Genomic DNA, 17675 nt, shown 5'->3' with positions numbered 1-17675 from the left:
CAGAACCTTTTTTGGTGTTATAGAAGCATTTTTAAAAAGGTTCTATATAGAACTCCTATATAACACATTTTCCATCAGCCTGAAGAACCATTTCACCATGCAAAGAACTTTTACTCATGCAAATAGTTCTTTGAGTCTTCATGGCTCAAAATAGAACCATTCTCTTAACTAAAGAACCCTTGAAGAACCATCTTTTTTAAGAGTGCATCAGTACTTATTGTTTGAGAAGCATTTTTTAAATGAGTAAAAATGAGTGAATATGTTCCTTTTGGGCCTGTAGATGCAGAACCCGTTTTGGTGCCATGTAGAACCATTCTCAAAAAGGGTCTGTATAGAACCCTATACAACACATTCTCCATCAGTCTGAAGAACGATTTCACCATGCAAAGAACCTTGCAAATGGTTCTTTGAGTATTAACGGTTCTAAGTAGAACAATTCCCTTTACTAAAGAACCCTTGAAGAACCAAGAGTATACCAATACTTATGGTTGAAAAGCATTTTTAATGAGTTCTCCGTCAGTCTGAAGAGCCATTTCACCATACAGAGAACACTTTAAACATGCAAATGGTTCTTTGAGTGTTCATGGTTCTAAATAGAACCATTCCCTTTACTGAAGAACCCTTCAAGAACCATCTGTTTTAAGAGTGTAGATTTTAATGATGTATTGCACTCATTTACACTAACAACTACACACTTACAAATTATGGTTCTTCAAGGGTTCTTTAGTAAAGAAAATGACTCTATATAGAACCATTAACACTGAAAGAACCTATTGAATGCATAAACAGTATTTTGCATGGTGAAATGGTTCTTCAGACTGATGGAGGATGTGTTGTGTATGGTTCTGTATGGAATACTTATTGGTTGAGAAGCATTTTAGGGAGTATTAAAATGAGTGAGTATGTTCTTTCGGGCCTGTAGATGCAGATTGCGGCCCTACACGCTGAGCAGAACCGAACCGAACCGCGGGGTTGATGCTGGTTTGTGGTGTTTTAGCTGACGAGTGCTGGCACTCGTGTCCTGCACACGGGGAACGTGTGAGACCGGCCTGGGAGTCATTATCACCCTGTAAGACTCCGCTGATGACTTTTATGGTGAAGGCTGTTTGTGGCCATGTTGCCATAGCGACCTGTCTCATGTCCCGCTGTGGGACGGTTTGTGCCTGCCGTTTGGTGAGCTGTGGCATTCGGCTGATCACGGCGGCAGGAGCACAAGGGTGTAAATCTGTGACCTCACAACCATTCGGGTTCTGATTCAGAGCATCAAGAAATCTGATTTCAGCACCAGTCAGTTTTGTCGGGGGGGCTGCAACACCACCTTATACAAAGCTTGTTTCACTCATTCGCTTGTGTTTAGTTCTGCTTTGGCAGGCTGGAAGGTGTGGACTGAGGCCTGTCCATCATTTGGCTTAATTAGAATATTAGGCCACGCCCAGTCAGTTCTCAGACAGGTATGACTTTGCTGAATGTGTAACATATAACATTCGTTTTAATGTCACAGAAACGGTTTTAATATTTTTACACCATATTTTCCACCCCTGTAGCCAGTTGCACCAGCTGAACGTAAGTTCGCTCGTAAGTTGGGGGGAGAAGTCCATCCTAAAAGTTACGGTGAGAGTAGTTAGTTTAAAACTAGCCACACACAGAATTTCGGTTGTACCACAGACGCTTACGGGGCATCTTAACTAGCAGTGCGAAAAGTGATCGTAGATTAAAACGCTGTTGCACGGAATGACGTATGAGTCAGGCTACGCTCACATTACCAGGTTAAAGTGGCACAAATCCGATTTTTTGCCCTAATGTGACTCAGATTGATCTGAGCATTCACATTAAGGTCGCATAGCCACGAATCGGATACGTATCCGATCTAGGACCAGGATTTGCTGGATGTTTAATATAACTTTTAACTTTTTACACCATATTTTCCACCCCTGGTCCCCACAGTCCACAATAAACCTCATGTTTTCATCAGATTGGGGGATCAGGCCCCCACAAAGAGATAAATACAATGATAACAAACACTTGTGAGAGTCTTGCATGTACAGTTGCGTGTTTTCCTGATTTTCTTTGCGCGTTATTTCCAGCAGTTTGAGGTTTGGAATTGATTTGATGACGGTGATGATGATGATGATGATGATGGCAGAAAGCAGAGTCTCAGCAGCCTGAGGGAAGGTGTTTAGCTGGAGCGTCTGCCTGATTTAGGTCAACCTCAGGAGTCCTATCTCGCTATACGGCTAGAGTCACGCACACGCACGCGCGCCGCCGCCATCTGGTGATCTGCAGCAGGTCATGTGTGCTCAGCACTGCTGTCTAAGTACGACTGAGCGAAAATCAGAGTGAAAAGTGGTGTGAATTCCGCTCTGTTTAAGGCAAAAGTTAGAAACAAACAGATTCTAACAGCTTTAAAGGGCCCATATCTTAAAAAAGTCATTTCAAAAAGGTCCTATATAGAAACCCATACAACACATTCTCCATCAATCTGAAGAACCATTTCACCAGGCAGAGAACCATTTACACACGCAAATGGTTCTTTGAGTATTCATTGTCCTAAATAGAACCATTACCTTCACTAAAGAACCTTTGAAGAACCATCTTTTTTAAGAGTGTACCGATACTTATTGGTTGAGAAGCATTTTTAATGAGTCTAAAAATGAGTGATGCAGATGTAGATGCAGAACCCTTTTTGGTGCTGAATAGAACCATTCTCAAAAAGCCTCTATATAGAACCCTATACAACACATTCTCCATCAATCTGAAGAACCATTTTACCATGCATAGAACCTTTTACACACACAAATAGTTCTTTGAGTCTTCATGGCTCTAAATAGAACTATTCCCTTTACTGAAGAACCCTTCAAGAACCATCTGTTTTAAAAGTTTACCAATACTTATTGGTTGAGAATATGTTCCTTTTGGGCCTGTAGATGCAGAACCCTTTTTGGTGATATATAGAACCATTTTCAAAAAGGTCCTATATAGAACCCTATACAACACATTCTCCATCAATCTTAAGAGCAGTTTCACCATGCAGAGAACTATTTACGCACGCAAATGGTTCTTTGAGTGTTCATAACTCTAAATAGAACCATTCTCTTGACTAAAGAACCCTTGAAAAACCATCTGTTTCAAGAGCGTACCAATGCTTATTGGTTAAGAACCAGTTTTAATGAGTTTAAAAATGAGTGAATATGTTCCTTTTGGGCCTGTAGATGCAGAACCATTTTTGGTGCTATATAGAACCATTCTCAAAAAGGTCTTGAAGAACCATCTGTTGAGTGTAGATTTTAATGATTTAATTGCACTCATTTACACTAACAACTACACACTTAAAAATGATGGTTCCTCAAGGGTTCTCGCTATAAAGTGAGAGTCACACACACACACACTTTTTTTAAGTAAAGTACTGTAAAAGTAGTAAAAAGTAAAATGGTAAAAGTAAAATAGTTCACTCCTCAGCCATAAACGGAAACTACACTGCCAGTTTTGAGTCAGCATGGTTGTGATGTCACAACCATGATCGCGCATTCAGCCTACAGCAGTTCAGCCCTGCCTGTTCCTGTTGATGCGAAGCGGAGTGTTGTTCCTGCAGACAGTCTGCAGCAGAGCTGTTGGAGTGGAATGTGTGGGAAAACGATGAAACGTGGTGCTGATCCTGTCTCTCACGAAGCAGTCGGATCTTTGCAGCCTTCCAAAGGATCCAAACACACAACCACAGCATCCTCATCCCTGAGGGTTTCAGCCCCAGCTTAACTATTTATTCTGTGCATTTGAGCCCGGACTGCTTTTTAAACCATGCATAGTACTGGGCAGCCAATCAGAACAGGGGTCATTAACATCAGTCTTGAAGGGCCCATGTTCTTTATTTTAGCTAAGTCAAACCATATTTGTGTAATTTTATGTACTAAAACCAATCATAAAGTGTTTTAACGTGAGTTTCCTAATCTCCCTTTAGCTCTTAGAATTAGAGCTGTTTTTGTTGCTGTGCTTGACTGATATATGTAAATGAGCTCTGTTCTGATTGGTTTTGCTTCAGTGAGAAAGAAGTCTGGGCTGAAACACTCTTTGTAACTCCAGCGTGAATGGGGAGAGCTAAAGTGCTGATTGCTGAATAGGTGGGTATGTGGATGGATGGATAAACGCATTGGCTCTTGTGATGTCACAACAACAGTGAATTAAAAATGGCCAGTTTTTGCTGTATAATTTCCATGTATGGACTGGAGGGTGTTTACATACAATATTAGGCTTTTTTATTTTAAAAACAAAGCAAGGAAAATTCAGTTTCCCACAATATGGGCCCTTTAATGGTGCAGAAATAAAAACAATCTCATTATAAGGGATAAAGAAAGGTTAGTCATGCAAAATAGTCATGCAAAAATGAAATATGATTGCTTTTAGTGCATAAAACCACACATAGGTGGAGTTCAGGGGGCTAAAAAATAAAATACAGAAAAAAAATGTACAATATGGGCCCTTTAATCAGGCAATCTGGTTTGGTGAGAGTGCCACCTGTAGTCGTCCTCTGGTACTGCAGGAGGGTCAATAAGGGCTTCTTGGCTGCTGGGTCTCAAGCCTGACCAGCCAAATTACACTGGCCCAGTGTGAGGCCAGCAGATTTTCACTAATTCCTCAGGAGCTGAAGCTATTGGTGCATCCTCTGCCCTTACTTACAAATCAGTCTTTATGAGATGTGATAGTTTCGGCCATATTTAATGCTACAACTTAACACTTTTCATTTTTTCAGCTGCTTTAAAATGTCTTATTTTAGCACCAGAAAGAAAGTATTCTCAGATTTTGTGATGTGAACCTGGGCAATATTCTTTAAAGGGAAGCACCAGTGGTTTAAAAATTCCTCCATAATTGAGAGATTCTTAGTGGTTTGGTGTGAAATGGTTCAGATGTCTTTACAGTGGTGGTGATGGGAACCAGGGGTTGCCATGACTACAACACAAATATAGACATTTTATTTACTATCCAGAACCACCAGTGAACCTCCACACTTAAAAAAGATGGTTCTTTAAGTGTTCTTTATTAAAGTCCACTGTTCTATATAGAACCATAAACACTCAAGGACCCCTTTGTGTGATTACAGTGTTCTTTGCATCATGAAACGTTCTTTAGCTTGATGGAGAGTGTTTTATTTGGTTCTATATAGAACCTTTTTGAAAAGGGTTCTATATAGCACTAAAAAAGGGTTCTTCTATTGTTACAGGCTTGACATCGTAACAGTAGAAGAACTTTTTGGTGCTATATAGAACCCTTCTCAAAAAGGTAGAAAAGAACCATGAACACTCAAAGAACCCTTTGTGTGATTACAGGGTTCTTTGCATCGTGAAAGGTTCTTTAGATTGATGGACAGTGTGTTTTATTTGGGTCTATATAGAACCTTTTTAAAAAAGGTTCTATATAGCACTAAAAAGGTTCTTCTATTGTTACAGGCTTGACATCACAACAATAGAAGAACCCTTTTGGTGCTATATAGAACTCTTTTCAACACGTTTCTATAGAAACCCATCAACATTACATTATCAAAAAGGAACACTTTAACAATGTAAAGAACGCTGTAATCACGCAAAGGCTTCTTTGAGTGTTCATTGTTCTATAAAGAATTGTTCCCTTTACTAAAGAACCATTGAAGAACCAACATTTTTAAGAGTGTATCAAGTTAGCAAATTTGTCTGGCCCACTTGTGGGCTACGTATTTGGGTTTGTTCTGGCCCAGTGTACAGCAGGGTCCTTGGCCCAGATCTGGCCCAGACACTGTAAAGTGAGTAGAACTAATGGATGTGGCCCAAATCTGGCCCAATACATCATTGGTCCACAATATTCGTGCCAGAATTGGACCACAGATTTAGACACAGGGCAAAACCTTATGAACCTGTCTGGCATCTGGCCCTATTCCGGACGGTATGCCGAGCGACCTTTAGTCAACCAGCACTCACGTAGCAAAGAATTGGCCCAAAACTGTCTGCTATCTGGGTCCACATGTCTTCTGAGTTTTTATATGAAATATATAATTGATGAAGGTAAAATAATGGAAAATCTGAAAATAATACGTTTTGTAGAGGTGGACGTCTGTGAACAATTCTGACTCTGTAAGTTTATCTAGAACAGAGCGTTTCACACCAAACTACTCTGAACCTCTCTGTTTACATCTTAACCATTTAATTATGCAGAAACTTTGAAACATCAGTGGAGTTGCCCTTTAATGTTCTGAAAATATGTAACCTTTAAAATAATTCATCATTCTTTTGTCAGGCCTGAAAGGCAGGGTTTTAGGGGGTCCAGTAGGGGGGGTGTAAGTGGGTCAGTGTGTGGGCCATTTGAGGATATCCCAGAGGGAAGTTTAAAATAAATAAATAATACCCAAGTGAGAGTGAGAGCCTGCGGGAGCAGCACGGCTCAGTGAGCGGCCGAGTTTGAGTTTTGCACATGAGCAGTTTTTTTCACTTTTTCGGTCTGCCGGCCGTCCCACTTCTCCTCCCTCTCCCTCTCTCTCTCTTTGGGCAATCTCCCTCCATCGCCATAGATCATCATCTCAATTACTCGTCCAGCTCTCTGTCTATCCCCATCTATCTGTCTATCCCTTCATCCTGTCCTCCTCTCCCTAAAAGAAAGCCTCTGACCGTCTGAGCTGTCCGTCATTCTGAGAGTGTCTCGGTGTTACATGTAGGTCAGAGCTCTGTTCTGTTTTAGTTACAGTGTTTTTCCAAAAAAACCCCAGAAAATAATAGTAAAATAATAATAATAAATATAGGCGCAAACAGCAATTCAGGGGTCCAAGCACTCATTAGCTTAATTAGGCCCTATGCAGTTTGTTCCAGTGAGGCCTAATTCAGTTTGGGCCTTATTCAAATAAAATCAAATCACGTTTATTGTTACATCACATTTACACAGAGTAAAGGTGAGTGAAAATCTTAGGTGTGTAGCCCCCTTGTAGAACTTAAATATGCAAAAATATGTAAGAAACAAAATACATATATATATATACAGATCAGGCATAACATTATGACCACCTCCTTGTTTCTACGCTCATTGTCCATTTTATCAGCTCCACGGACCCCCATGGACCCTCACAGAGCAGGTACTATTTGGGTGATGGGTCATTCTCAGCACCGCAGTAACACTGATGTGGTGGTGGTGTGTTAGTGTGTGTTGTGCTGGTTTGAGTGGATCAGACACAGCAGTGCTGCTGGAGTTTTTAAACACTGTGTCCACTCACTGTCCACTCTATTAGACACTCCTACCTTGTCAGTCCACCTTGTAGATGTGAAGTCAGAGACGATAGCTCATCTGCTGCTGCACAGTTTGTGTTGGTCATCCTCTAGTACTTCATCAGTGGTCACAGGACGCTGCCCACAGGACGCTGTTGTCTGGATATTTTTGGTTGGTGGACTATTCTCAGTCCAGCAGTGACACTGAGGTGTCTAAAAACTCCAGCAGCACTGCTGTGTCTGATCCACTCAAACCAGCACAACACACACTAACACACCACCACCACGTCACTGTTACTGCAGTGCTGAGAATGACCCACCACCCAAATAGTACCTGCTCTGTGAGGGTCCATGGGTGTCCTGACCACTGAAGAACAGGGTAAAAGGGGGCTAACAAAGTATCAGAGAAACAGATGGACTACAGTCTGTAACTGTAGAACTACAAAGTGCACCTATATAGTAAGTGGAGCTGATAAAATGGACAATGAGCGTAGAAACAAGGAGGTGGTCAGAATGTTATGCCTGACCGGTGTACACAGTATACACAGTAGTATACACCAGTGTTGCACCATTCCAATATATAGTTTTTGTACGGTAATATAAGTTGTAATATAAAAAGCTGTGATATGAACCGTCTCACTCTTGTCTCTTTGTATCTTTTTCTTTCCCTCTCTTCTCTCTTTCCCTTCTCTTTCTCCTTCTCTTTCTTCTCTCTTCTCTTTCTCTACCTCTTTCCCTTTCTTACTCTCTTTTCTTTCCCTTTTCTCTCTCTTCTCTCTCCCACTCACCCCTTTTTACTGTCTCTTTCTTCTTTCCCCATTCCCTTCCTTTCTTTACTTTTCTCTTTCTGTCTCTCACGCCTTTCTATCTTTCTTCTCTCTCTCTCTTGCTCTTTCTTCTCTCTCTCTGAGTCACTCTTCAGCACCTTCTGTTTCTACACCTCCACTAACACCCCTGCAGCTCCACAGAGCGAGCGAGTGAGCGAGAGAAAGAGAGAGAGAGAGAGATGAAGAAAGTAAGAGAGGCAGAAGGATCAGTGAAGGAGAGAGAGAGATGATGATGATGAAGAGAGAGAGAGAGGGAGTGTGTAAGTGTTGATGGTGGAGAGAGAGTGTCTGTCTGTAGGTGATGAGTGAGTGTACTCCTCCACTCCTCCCTCTGCTGTGTGAGTAATAGAGAACCCGCTCACAGGTTCTGGACTCTGGGCTCGCTGTGTTCTGCATGTTTATCTCCCTGCTCTGTGTGCTGTTTAAAAAGCACTCAGGTTTGCAGGTGGGCGGGTCTTCAGGGAGGAGGATTGTTTAGTGGCTATTTGGAAGGCAGCCCACCGTGAGCAATAGACCACCAGAGTTGTGTCGATATTCCGTAGTCGGCCTCATGTCCGTATTAGGAACTCCGGGTCTGAGCTGGATTTCTCAGAGGCAGAGATGAACGGGACTCTCTGTGGAGAACTAAAAGGTTCTAATCCTGATACGTTCTGTCCTGTACGTTCTCCCTCTGAGTGCGTGAGTGTGGTGGTCAGTGTGAGGGGTCAGTGTTCCTGCGGCGACGGTGACGGAGGGTGTGAATATTTAGTGTTGACTGTGAAGTATGACTGTGAGCTATACTGTCCTCTGATTTATTATGTAATATGAATCTGTCTATCTATCTATCTATCTATCTATCTATCTATCTATCTGTCTGTCTGTCAGTCTGTCTGTCCATCTGTCTATCTATCTGCCTGTGTGTCTATCTATTTGTCTGTCTGTCTATTTGTCTGTCAATCTATCTGTCTGTCTGTCTATTTATCTGTTTGTCTGTCTACCTATCTGTCTATCTATCTGTCTATCTGCCTGTCTGTCTGTCTATCTGTCTGTCTCTCTGCCTGCCTGTCTGTCTATCTATCTATCTGTCTGTCTGTCTGTCTGTCTATCTATCTGCCCTGTCTGTCTGTCTATCTATCTGTCTATCTCCCTGTCTGTCTGTCTATCTATCTATCTGCCTGCCTGTCTGTCAGTCTGTGTGTCTGTCTGTCTGTCTATCTACATATCTATCTGCCTGCCTGTCTGTCTATCTGTCTGTCTGTCTGTCTGTCTATCTATCTATCTATCTGTCTGTCTGTCTGTCTGTCTGTCTGTCTATCTATCTATCTATCTGCCTGCCTGTCTGTCTGTCTATCTATCTGTCTGTCTGTCTATCTGTCTGTCTGTCTGTCTGTCTATAGTATGCCATTTCTACATCTTTTGCAGACAGAATTTGTGTCTGATTTGCAGTTGAAACTGGCCCAGAGAGTCAGAAGGCAGTCAGTATGTATTCTGGCTGAGCACCGTTTTACAGGAGGGGAGAACCACCACCCCCCACCCCCCCACCCCCCCCCCAGCACCAGACACAGACACACAGACACACAGACACACACTGAGTTCACTTCTGTTTTTAACTCAACAAGAACAACACGTTTAGAGAAATGCTCTTCATCTCGCTCTCCCTCTCTCTCTCTCTCTCTCTCTCTCTCTCTCTCTGTGTCTCAGCTACCTCGGACGGCACAAAGCAAGGGATAGACAGCATGCGGGGAGGAGTGTGTGTGACGCGAGGGATGAAGGTGGTGCTCAAAGTGGGACAGAGTAAGTACATCGTCCTCACCATCAACACAACAATTATCTGTTCTCTGTAGATGTATATGCACCGCTGTACATGTATAGGGGGTTCTTTCAGCAGAGGTGGGAACAAGTCACTAAGTTACAAGTAACAAGTAAGACTCAAGTCTTGATACTCGAGTCCAGAGTCAGTACAGTCGAGTCCCAAGTCCTGATCTCCGAGTCCTAAACGAGTCAGTCTGCATTCTTCAGCTAATTTAAGGCCGTTTCAGCACTGGACACAAAAAACAATGGTAACAGTAATACAGTCTTTTAGTGACAGCATGTTAGTGGTGTGTGGCTCGTTTGTTTTTTTTTACGCTTCCAAATAAAGTGACAGTTTACTACCTTTATTTCTGAGAGTGTATTAGGGCTGCAGTTTAAGCGCTGAGCGAGGGATTATTGATGTTACGATGCTCCTTATGTTACTACCTTATAGAAGTGAACTTGAACACTTAAACACACACACACTCAGAAATAAAGACTGTCACTGGGGCGGTTCCCCTCTTGTCACTGGGGTAGGACCCTCAAGGGTCCATCTCAGTACCTTTAGTCAGGGAACATAACTGAACCATAATCCACTGAAATGATATGTTCTAAGCTGTACTGACTCCACACACCCCGTCTCGTCTCCAGGCTTTTATTTTACTGTTCTGTTTAAAACATTCGGTTATGAAAAGGTACAAATACGAACTTTTCACCTGGAAAACACTTATTTAAGGTTCACAATCAGACCTTAGAACCACTGTTGGAGCTTTGAGGGAACATTTACGTCGTTTTGTACCTTGATGAACAAAAAATGTACCTGAACAGAACCTTCATTTCAGTAACAGATACATGACGACGTTACTGTATATCAAATTTATAGCATAAAGCGAATCCATTCATATCTTGTCTCATTTGCAGTCAGACTCTCTTTGCATTTCTCCCACTCTGTGTCTCGAGTCTTTCCGAGTCATGAGGCTCAAGTCCAAGTCATTGGCATTCGAGTCAAAGCCGAGTCGCAACTCTTTCTCAGTTTTGTTGAGTCGAGTTTGATCAAATTCATGACTCGAGTCTGACTCGAGTCCAGGTTATATGACTCGAGTCCACAGCTCTTTTTCAGTGTTTGTTGCTGGGAAGAAATGGAAACCAATTTGTGTTTTGTAAGTTCATGTATAGCAAAATGTCAAAGAGAAAGCTTATTCAGATTAAAAACATTTCTAAAAAAATGAGGTTTATGAGTTCCTCACTCTCTGCTGTTTGATCCCGCAGCTGCCTACGGACTTCCCCCCAAACCCAAGCCTGATCCGGCCCGAACCAACACCAGGACTCCAGGTGTGAGACGGGGGACAGAGTTGGGACAAAACACAGCAACTCACACTTCATGCACATAATAGCACAGCTTAACCCCCTTAAAGGCTCTTCATATATCATGATCCTCATATGTTTCATGTCTAAATGCTCCGTTATCTTCATCACTACTTTCCAAAACCTCTTCAGCAGCTTCAGCAGCTGTAAACTCTCTGTACTCCATTTCACATGAGTCTCTGATGTGGACTGAATGAAGAATGAAGGGTTTCCGGCGTGATGGTCAGTCCTTAGTGATTTCCTGAGTGTCCATCGGTCAGTTTCACACAGAATGTAGACGGACACACAAATACAAGGCAGACAAGGCAGACAAGGCAGCCCCTCTTCATAGGCTCATAACTCTGGATGTGAGTCTCGTACGGAAAGGGCGACTCTACAGATTCAGGAAGGGTTTGAACTGGATTTCTGAGCTAGATCATCACAAAGATACAGACACAGATATAGAAACATCGAATTTGATGATGGCGAGTTTATGGACCCCAGAGGGTTAACAGTCACTAGTGAAGCAGAACCTCAGTGTCCTCCCATCCATAAACAGCAAACACTTACTGTAACAAATAGGACGTCCTGCTGCGTTTCCTTGGTTCTCTGATCTGAGTACTGTTGGCTATCAGCCAAAACAGATCCGATCTATTCTTTATGTTTTCATAGATAATACAGGCCACAGCGTCGGCCCTGTAGACGTTCAGTTCCTGGTGCTTTATTGGCAAAACCTGGTTCACAAAAAATCATTTATATGATTTAAATTTAAATGTAAAAATAAGAACCTTAACTATCTAACTTACTAACTAACTACACTCTTACAAATGATGGTTCTTCAAGGGTTCTTTAATAAAGACTGTGGATCTATATAGAACAGTGAACACTCAAAGAAACATTTGCATGCTTAAAGGGTTCTTTGCGTGGTGAAATGGTCTTTCAGATGGATGGAGAACCATATACAACACATTCTCCATCAGTCTGAAGAACCATTCCACCATGCAAAGAAACATTTAGGCATACAAATGGTTCTTTGAGTGTTCATGGTTGTATATAGAACCATATACAACACATTCTCCATCAGTCTGAAGAACCATCTTACCATACAGAGAACCATTTCAGCATGCAGATGGCTCTTTGAATGTTGATGGCTCTATATAGAACCATGTATAATAGTCTCCATCAGTTTGATGAACTACTTTTCCATGCAGAGAACCATTCTATATAGAACCATTCTATATATAGTCTTTACTAAAGGGGAACCTTCCTTTTTAGAAACAAGGAGTGTAGATTTTAATGATTTAACTGCACACATTTACACACTTAACAATGATGGTTCCTCAAAGGTTCTTTAGTAAAGAAAATGGATCTGTGCAGAACCATGAACACTCAAAGAACCCTTTGCATGAATAAATGGTTCTTTGCATTATGAAAGTGTTCTTCAGTGTAACCCTTTGATTTTTACATCTATTACTGTTATACAACTAGACTAAGTAAATGTAATTACACAGTTATTACACAGTCACGTAATTGATTACATTTACATTTGATTCACATTCCATATTAACAGGTTTGAGTTTGCACTTCTCACTTTATTCTGTTTACTTTAACATTAAAAAATGACCAGCCTTGTATAAAGACAGGAGGATCTTTTGATATGATCACATGATGCATTGATTGGTGTTTTGATTGGCTGTTTTCATGAAACTTTTTCCATGAAATCAAGATGCTGAGTTTCAAGTGAGTTGCAATTTAGTTTCATACAGGTTTCAAGCAACTTGAAACAAGTTGCATGAAAGTTTCATCCTACCCTGCAACAAATCTCTCTCTCTCTCTCTGTCTCTGTCTCTCTCATCCAGGTCAGAATGACGAAGGCAGCTCCTCCAAGGATGAGGCAGGTGGGCAGAGCGACGGGGGCACAGTTCCCGCCTCCAACATCGCCCTTATCGCCGGCGGGGCAGGCGGAGCCGCCTTCCTGCTGCTGGTCGGCGTGGTGATCGGGGTGGTGTGTTACTGCCGGAGGAAGGCCAAGCACTCTGAGACGCATCACCCGGCCCTGTCGCTGTCCTCGCTGACCCCGAAACGGGGCAGTGGCACTGGTGTCACGGCCGGCGGCCCCTCCATGGGGGGCAACACTGGTGGCTCTGAGCCCAGTGATATCATCATCCCACTGCGGACTTCAGACTCCGCCTTCTGCCCGCACTACGAAAAAGTCAGCGGGGATTACGGACATCCGGTCTACATCGTCCAGGAAATGCCCCCTCAGAGCCCGGCTAACATCTACTATAAAGTATGAGGAGGGACTGAGACGCGTAGACGCGCACACTGCAGACAAATACATACATCTTGGCAAGTGAAGGAATCTTAAATGTATTAAAATATAACTAATATTTGTCATTTATATCAGATTTTTATAGTTCAGTCCGTTTCTAGACTTTTTTGCTTCAATAAAACGAAAAAATTTTACATAAACATATTTGATGTAGAATGCAAACCAACTCATTTACATAGATCCACCCATTTAGGCTACAGCTGTTTAGCCTTGCCCACTCAAGCTGATACCTGGACTGTTGAAAGAGGCACAGCCAATCAGAGCAGACTCATTTACATATATCAGTATTAAAGGCACAGCCTGTTTAATTCTAAGAAGGAAAAAGAATCAGGAAGGTTTTTGGAATATAAAACAAATGAATTGTGTAATTAAACTTAAATAGTGTATCACACCACACAATGATAGTAATAACTCTAGTTCGCTGACGCTAATGCTAATGCTTTAAGCATTATGATGTCACTATTCCTTTATTCCTTATGAGATAAAATATCTTATTATTTTGGCACAATTATTTCCTGAAGTACAAGAAAATTTTTTTTATCATATTCATTAAAAAAAGTGTTCTGTATAAGATTAACTTGTAAGAACAGCATAGCCATTTTTATTGCTTTGGACCCAATTTTAAAGGTTCTTTAAAGAACCAAAGCAATGTTGCCCACATGGGTTGTGCTTGGGTGCCTTCCCATTTAACAACTTCCAAAATATTTTATATTGTTATGAATAAACGAGGGCACACATTGTGCAACACGAGACGCAATATCAGCTATAGATATTTTAACATTTCTTTGGTTCATTGCCACATATTTGTATGCACATTTAGCACAAAATCACAAGATAACACACAACTTATTTCCTTTTCATTATAAACTGTACATGCAGTATCTGAAGCCAGTTAAGTAAAATGTCTGCTGAGATGAGTAGGTAAAGTATAGTGGGTAGTACTGCTGCCCTCCACGCTGCAGACAGGGGTTCGAGTCCCTGCTCGGGCAGGAATGCCATTCTATACTAATTGAGTCCTTGGCCAGACTCGAACTGTGGCAGAGGTCTTTGAGGTCCTCTTTTGGAAAGTCTGACTATGGAAAGCAGGTCTAATAGGTCTTTTTCTCAGTTAATTAACTGATTTAGTCACCAGCAGGCGGGTTTGGTGGGTCCCATAAGAGGTAAAACCAAATTATGATTCACTTTGCTGGTCATACTTCGGTTGTTGCATAGAAAAGCACATGTAGGCCAGTGTGAACGTTCCTTTGCGTGTTCTCGAACTTGAAAACTCTTCACTAATAAAAACAGCTTAGCTTGGCTAGGCTTGGCTTAGCTTAGCTTGGCTGCTAACAACATTAATTTTGTCTGCGTCTTCAGGGCTGTTACCGACATAAAGTCAAAAATATCTAAAGTTTCTCAGCAGCTTGAGGCGCTCAGTCTGTAAACTTCTTCAGTTTTAAATCAGAGCGATGCAGCTCATGCACTAGATTGGTCAGGTTTGCTACAAAGTCGATCTGGATGAGTATATATTTTATTTAGGGGGTGGAGTCTAATGATATACGCAATGAAAATATAGAAAATATGCATGTATGTCAGAATATTCACTGTTTATTCAGAGAAGCAGTATGAGAAGGCTACAAATTCAATTTTATCTCTCTTATGGGGGGGTCATTTTACTCTTACGGGAGGCCAGGACCCCCCTACACACCCCCTGGATTCGAAACCTGCTCTTAACGCTACAGATAAGCTGTAAACCATGATTAAAGTTCGGTTACTCTCTGGATATGATATGAATATAAATAAGTTTGAACGTCCATGCATATTGGAAAGCTCCTCAGAGGCATATTTCAGACCTATTCAACCATGCGGAGAAACATTTATGCATTCGTATGGTTCTTTAAGTGTTCACAGTACGATATATAACCACTGCCTTCAGTATAGAACCCACGACATCTGCGTTTAAGGTGCTCTCACTTGTCAAGATGTTTTTGCAGTGTCTATCGTAGACAATGAAACCCCAGCCTTCAGCGTTTTCCTGCCTCGGCTCTCCCTCCTCTCCTCGTACAGTCCCTCCACACAGCGCCGTCCTCTCACAAACAGGCTGTGGAGCTCTGTACGCACCCGCAATAGAGACTGGCACTGAAGCCTTCGGACTGTATTTACTTAATGTTTCTTACCAGCTGTAGGAAATGTTTGGATAGAGAGTCGAGTATGTGTATGCGTGCGCGTGTGACTGTTTGTGTTAAAGATTGAAACTGAAGGATGTGTTTGCTCGTCCTAAAAGACCCCACCGCACAAAGCAAGCAGCAAGTCTGGAAAGGTTCGCTTCACAAGAAAGCAAAACAAAACACAAAAAAACTGTATAACTGATTTCAATATTTAATCGGTTTTTAGATCTTTTTTCTTTTTTTACTTTTTGGCCCATTTCAGTTGTCAGTTTTTGTGATAGTTGTCCTGTTTACATTCTGCCTGTTTTGAAAGCGTAGAAGCCCGGATCCCCCAGGCGGGTTTATTTCAGACGCTGTATCAAAGCGTTGCTACTTTTGTTTTGTTTGTTTGGGTTTTTATTCCACATTTTGCCTCTCGCTTACATTCTGTATGTTAAATCTTTCCAACACATTGGAAGAAAGGAATCTACAGAGCGGGGAGGAAACGGATGAGGAGATGAAGGAATGCTCGCTGACTGGTTTATGTGCATGAGGGTCAAAAGGTCATATGTACACTATATGTCCAAAAGTTTGACTCCAGCGTTTCTGGGGATTAACAAGGAATTTGTCCTCCTTTGCTCTTGGAACATTGCTGTGAGGATTTCAGCCACAAGGGCATCAGAACACAGTCTCACAAGTTTGAACATCCCAAATTACAAATGACATGTTCTGATGTCTTAAGTTAACACATCCTCCACAGAGAACATGCTTAAATATGGCATTTCTCTGCCCATTTTAGTGCACAATTTCTATTATTTTCTGAGTATAACCCATTGGAAAAACGCAAAACATAACATGTGCCGTAACTTTTGCACAGGCCACATTTTTGTATGTTAAATTCAGCAAATAAACAGTCAGTGTGCATTAAAATGTGTACAGTGTGTTCTATGCGAGGATGTTTTAACTTACTTTTCACTTAGAAAATCAACATATAAATGTCATTCGATAAGGGGTGCCAAAACTTTTGCATATAGTTGTATTTGCAGTTGTATCACCTAAAGAATTGGGCGTGACTGAGACTGGACCAGAAGAAAAATTCACCCATGTGTTGGTGCGGATAGCATGCCAGCAAAGTCGCTAACCATAAACTGTAATAACTTAAAAATACAAACAAAATACAGAAATAATAAAAATTAAGTACAAATGCAACAGACAACAGAGCTGCACACTCATCTGTAGCAAAAATATGTAGATAACTGCCATGTTTGGCCGATGTTGGGTGACTTGTGTGCGGCTGCAGTTAGCCGTGGAGCTAAAATCGCGGTTAGCAAGCTGGCTAACTCACCAACTGTAATCAGTAAGAACACAGAAGTGAACATAGTTATTTCAGATAACTATAAACTCGCCACAGCACAGTGCTGCACACTGATCTGCAGCAAAAACTATACATATCTTGCATGGTTGTCGGCCACTGGGATGACTTGTGGGCAGCTACAATTAGCCAATGAGCTAGCATCGTGGTTAGCAAGCTGCTAACTTGTCTACTGTAAACGGTAAAAACACAAAAGCGAACGTTATTGAATCAGATAATTACATTATCACCACAGCTTAGCGCTGCACTAAGATATCTTGTGTGCAGCAGCTCTTAGCCAATGAGCAAAACTTGCAGTTAGCAAGCTGGTTAACACTTCTAAAACTTCTTAACTACAATAATACAGTCTCTTGGCTGACTGTGTATCATGCAGTCTCTCTTTCATGTGTCTCTTTTGGGCAAGTAGGCAAGAAATGGTTAAAGGTTTGTGCTTAAACGCTGCTTAAATTAGGATTTTCTCCATTTTGAAGGTTCAGTGCAGTCATATCATTTGCACTAATGATCAAAGATGTGAATTTACATGTCAGTCTTCACTTAAGTTGATCAAAACGTAAAATTTCCCACAAAAAAAATGTGCGCCCTGGAATTTTGCTCTGCCAAAATGTGCATTGCAGCTAATTCCTTTTAAATGAGTGTAATTTCTGTAAATTAAACTCATCCCAAATGTACTGGATGGAGCTCCATCACTCCAGA

General features: G+C 41.5%; 1 protein-coding gene across 1 annotated transcript in view; it reads left to right on the top strand.

The window, feature by feature from the left end:
• Positions 1–13497, top strand: part of efnb3a (ephrin-B3a) — an 80733-nt gene extending 67236 nt beyond the window's left edge. Inside the window, exons 4-6 of the mRNA XM_036595684.1 lie at positions 9719–9811; positions 11078–11140; positions 13012–13497. Of these exons, the coding sequence (XP_036451577.1) occupies positions 9719–9811; positions 11078–11140; positions 13012–13448 (593 nt within the window). The 3' untranslated portion in view covers positions 13449–13497. The remainder of the gene's footprint in view (positions 1–9718; positions 9812–11077; positions 11141–13011) is intronic.
• The last annotated feature ends 4178 nt before the right edge of the window (positions 13498–17675 follow it).

Source organism: Colossoma macropomum, unplaced genomic scaffold (genome assembly GCF_904425465.1).
Source record: "Colossoma macropomum unplaced genomic scaffold, Colossoma_macropomum, whole genome shotgun sequence".
Classification (NCBI taxonomy): domain Eukaryota; kingdom Metazoa; phylum Chordata; class Actinopteri; order Characiformes; family Serrasalmidae; genus Colossoma; species Colossoma macropomum.
Note: the sequence above shows the minus strand (reverse complement) of the source record. Positions and strands in the feature narration are given on the sequence as shown.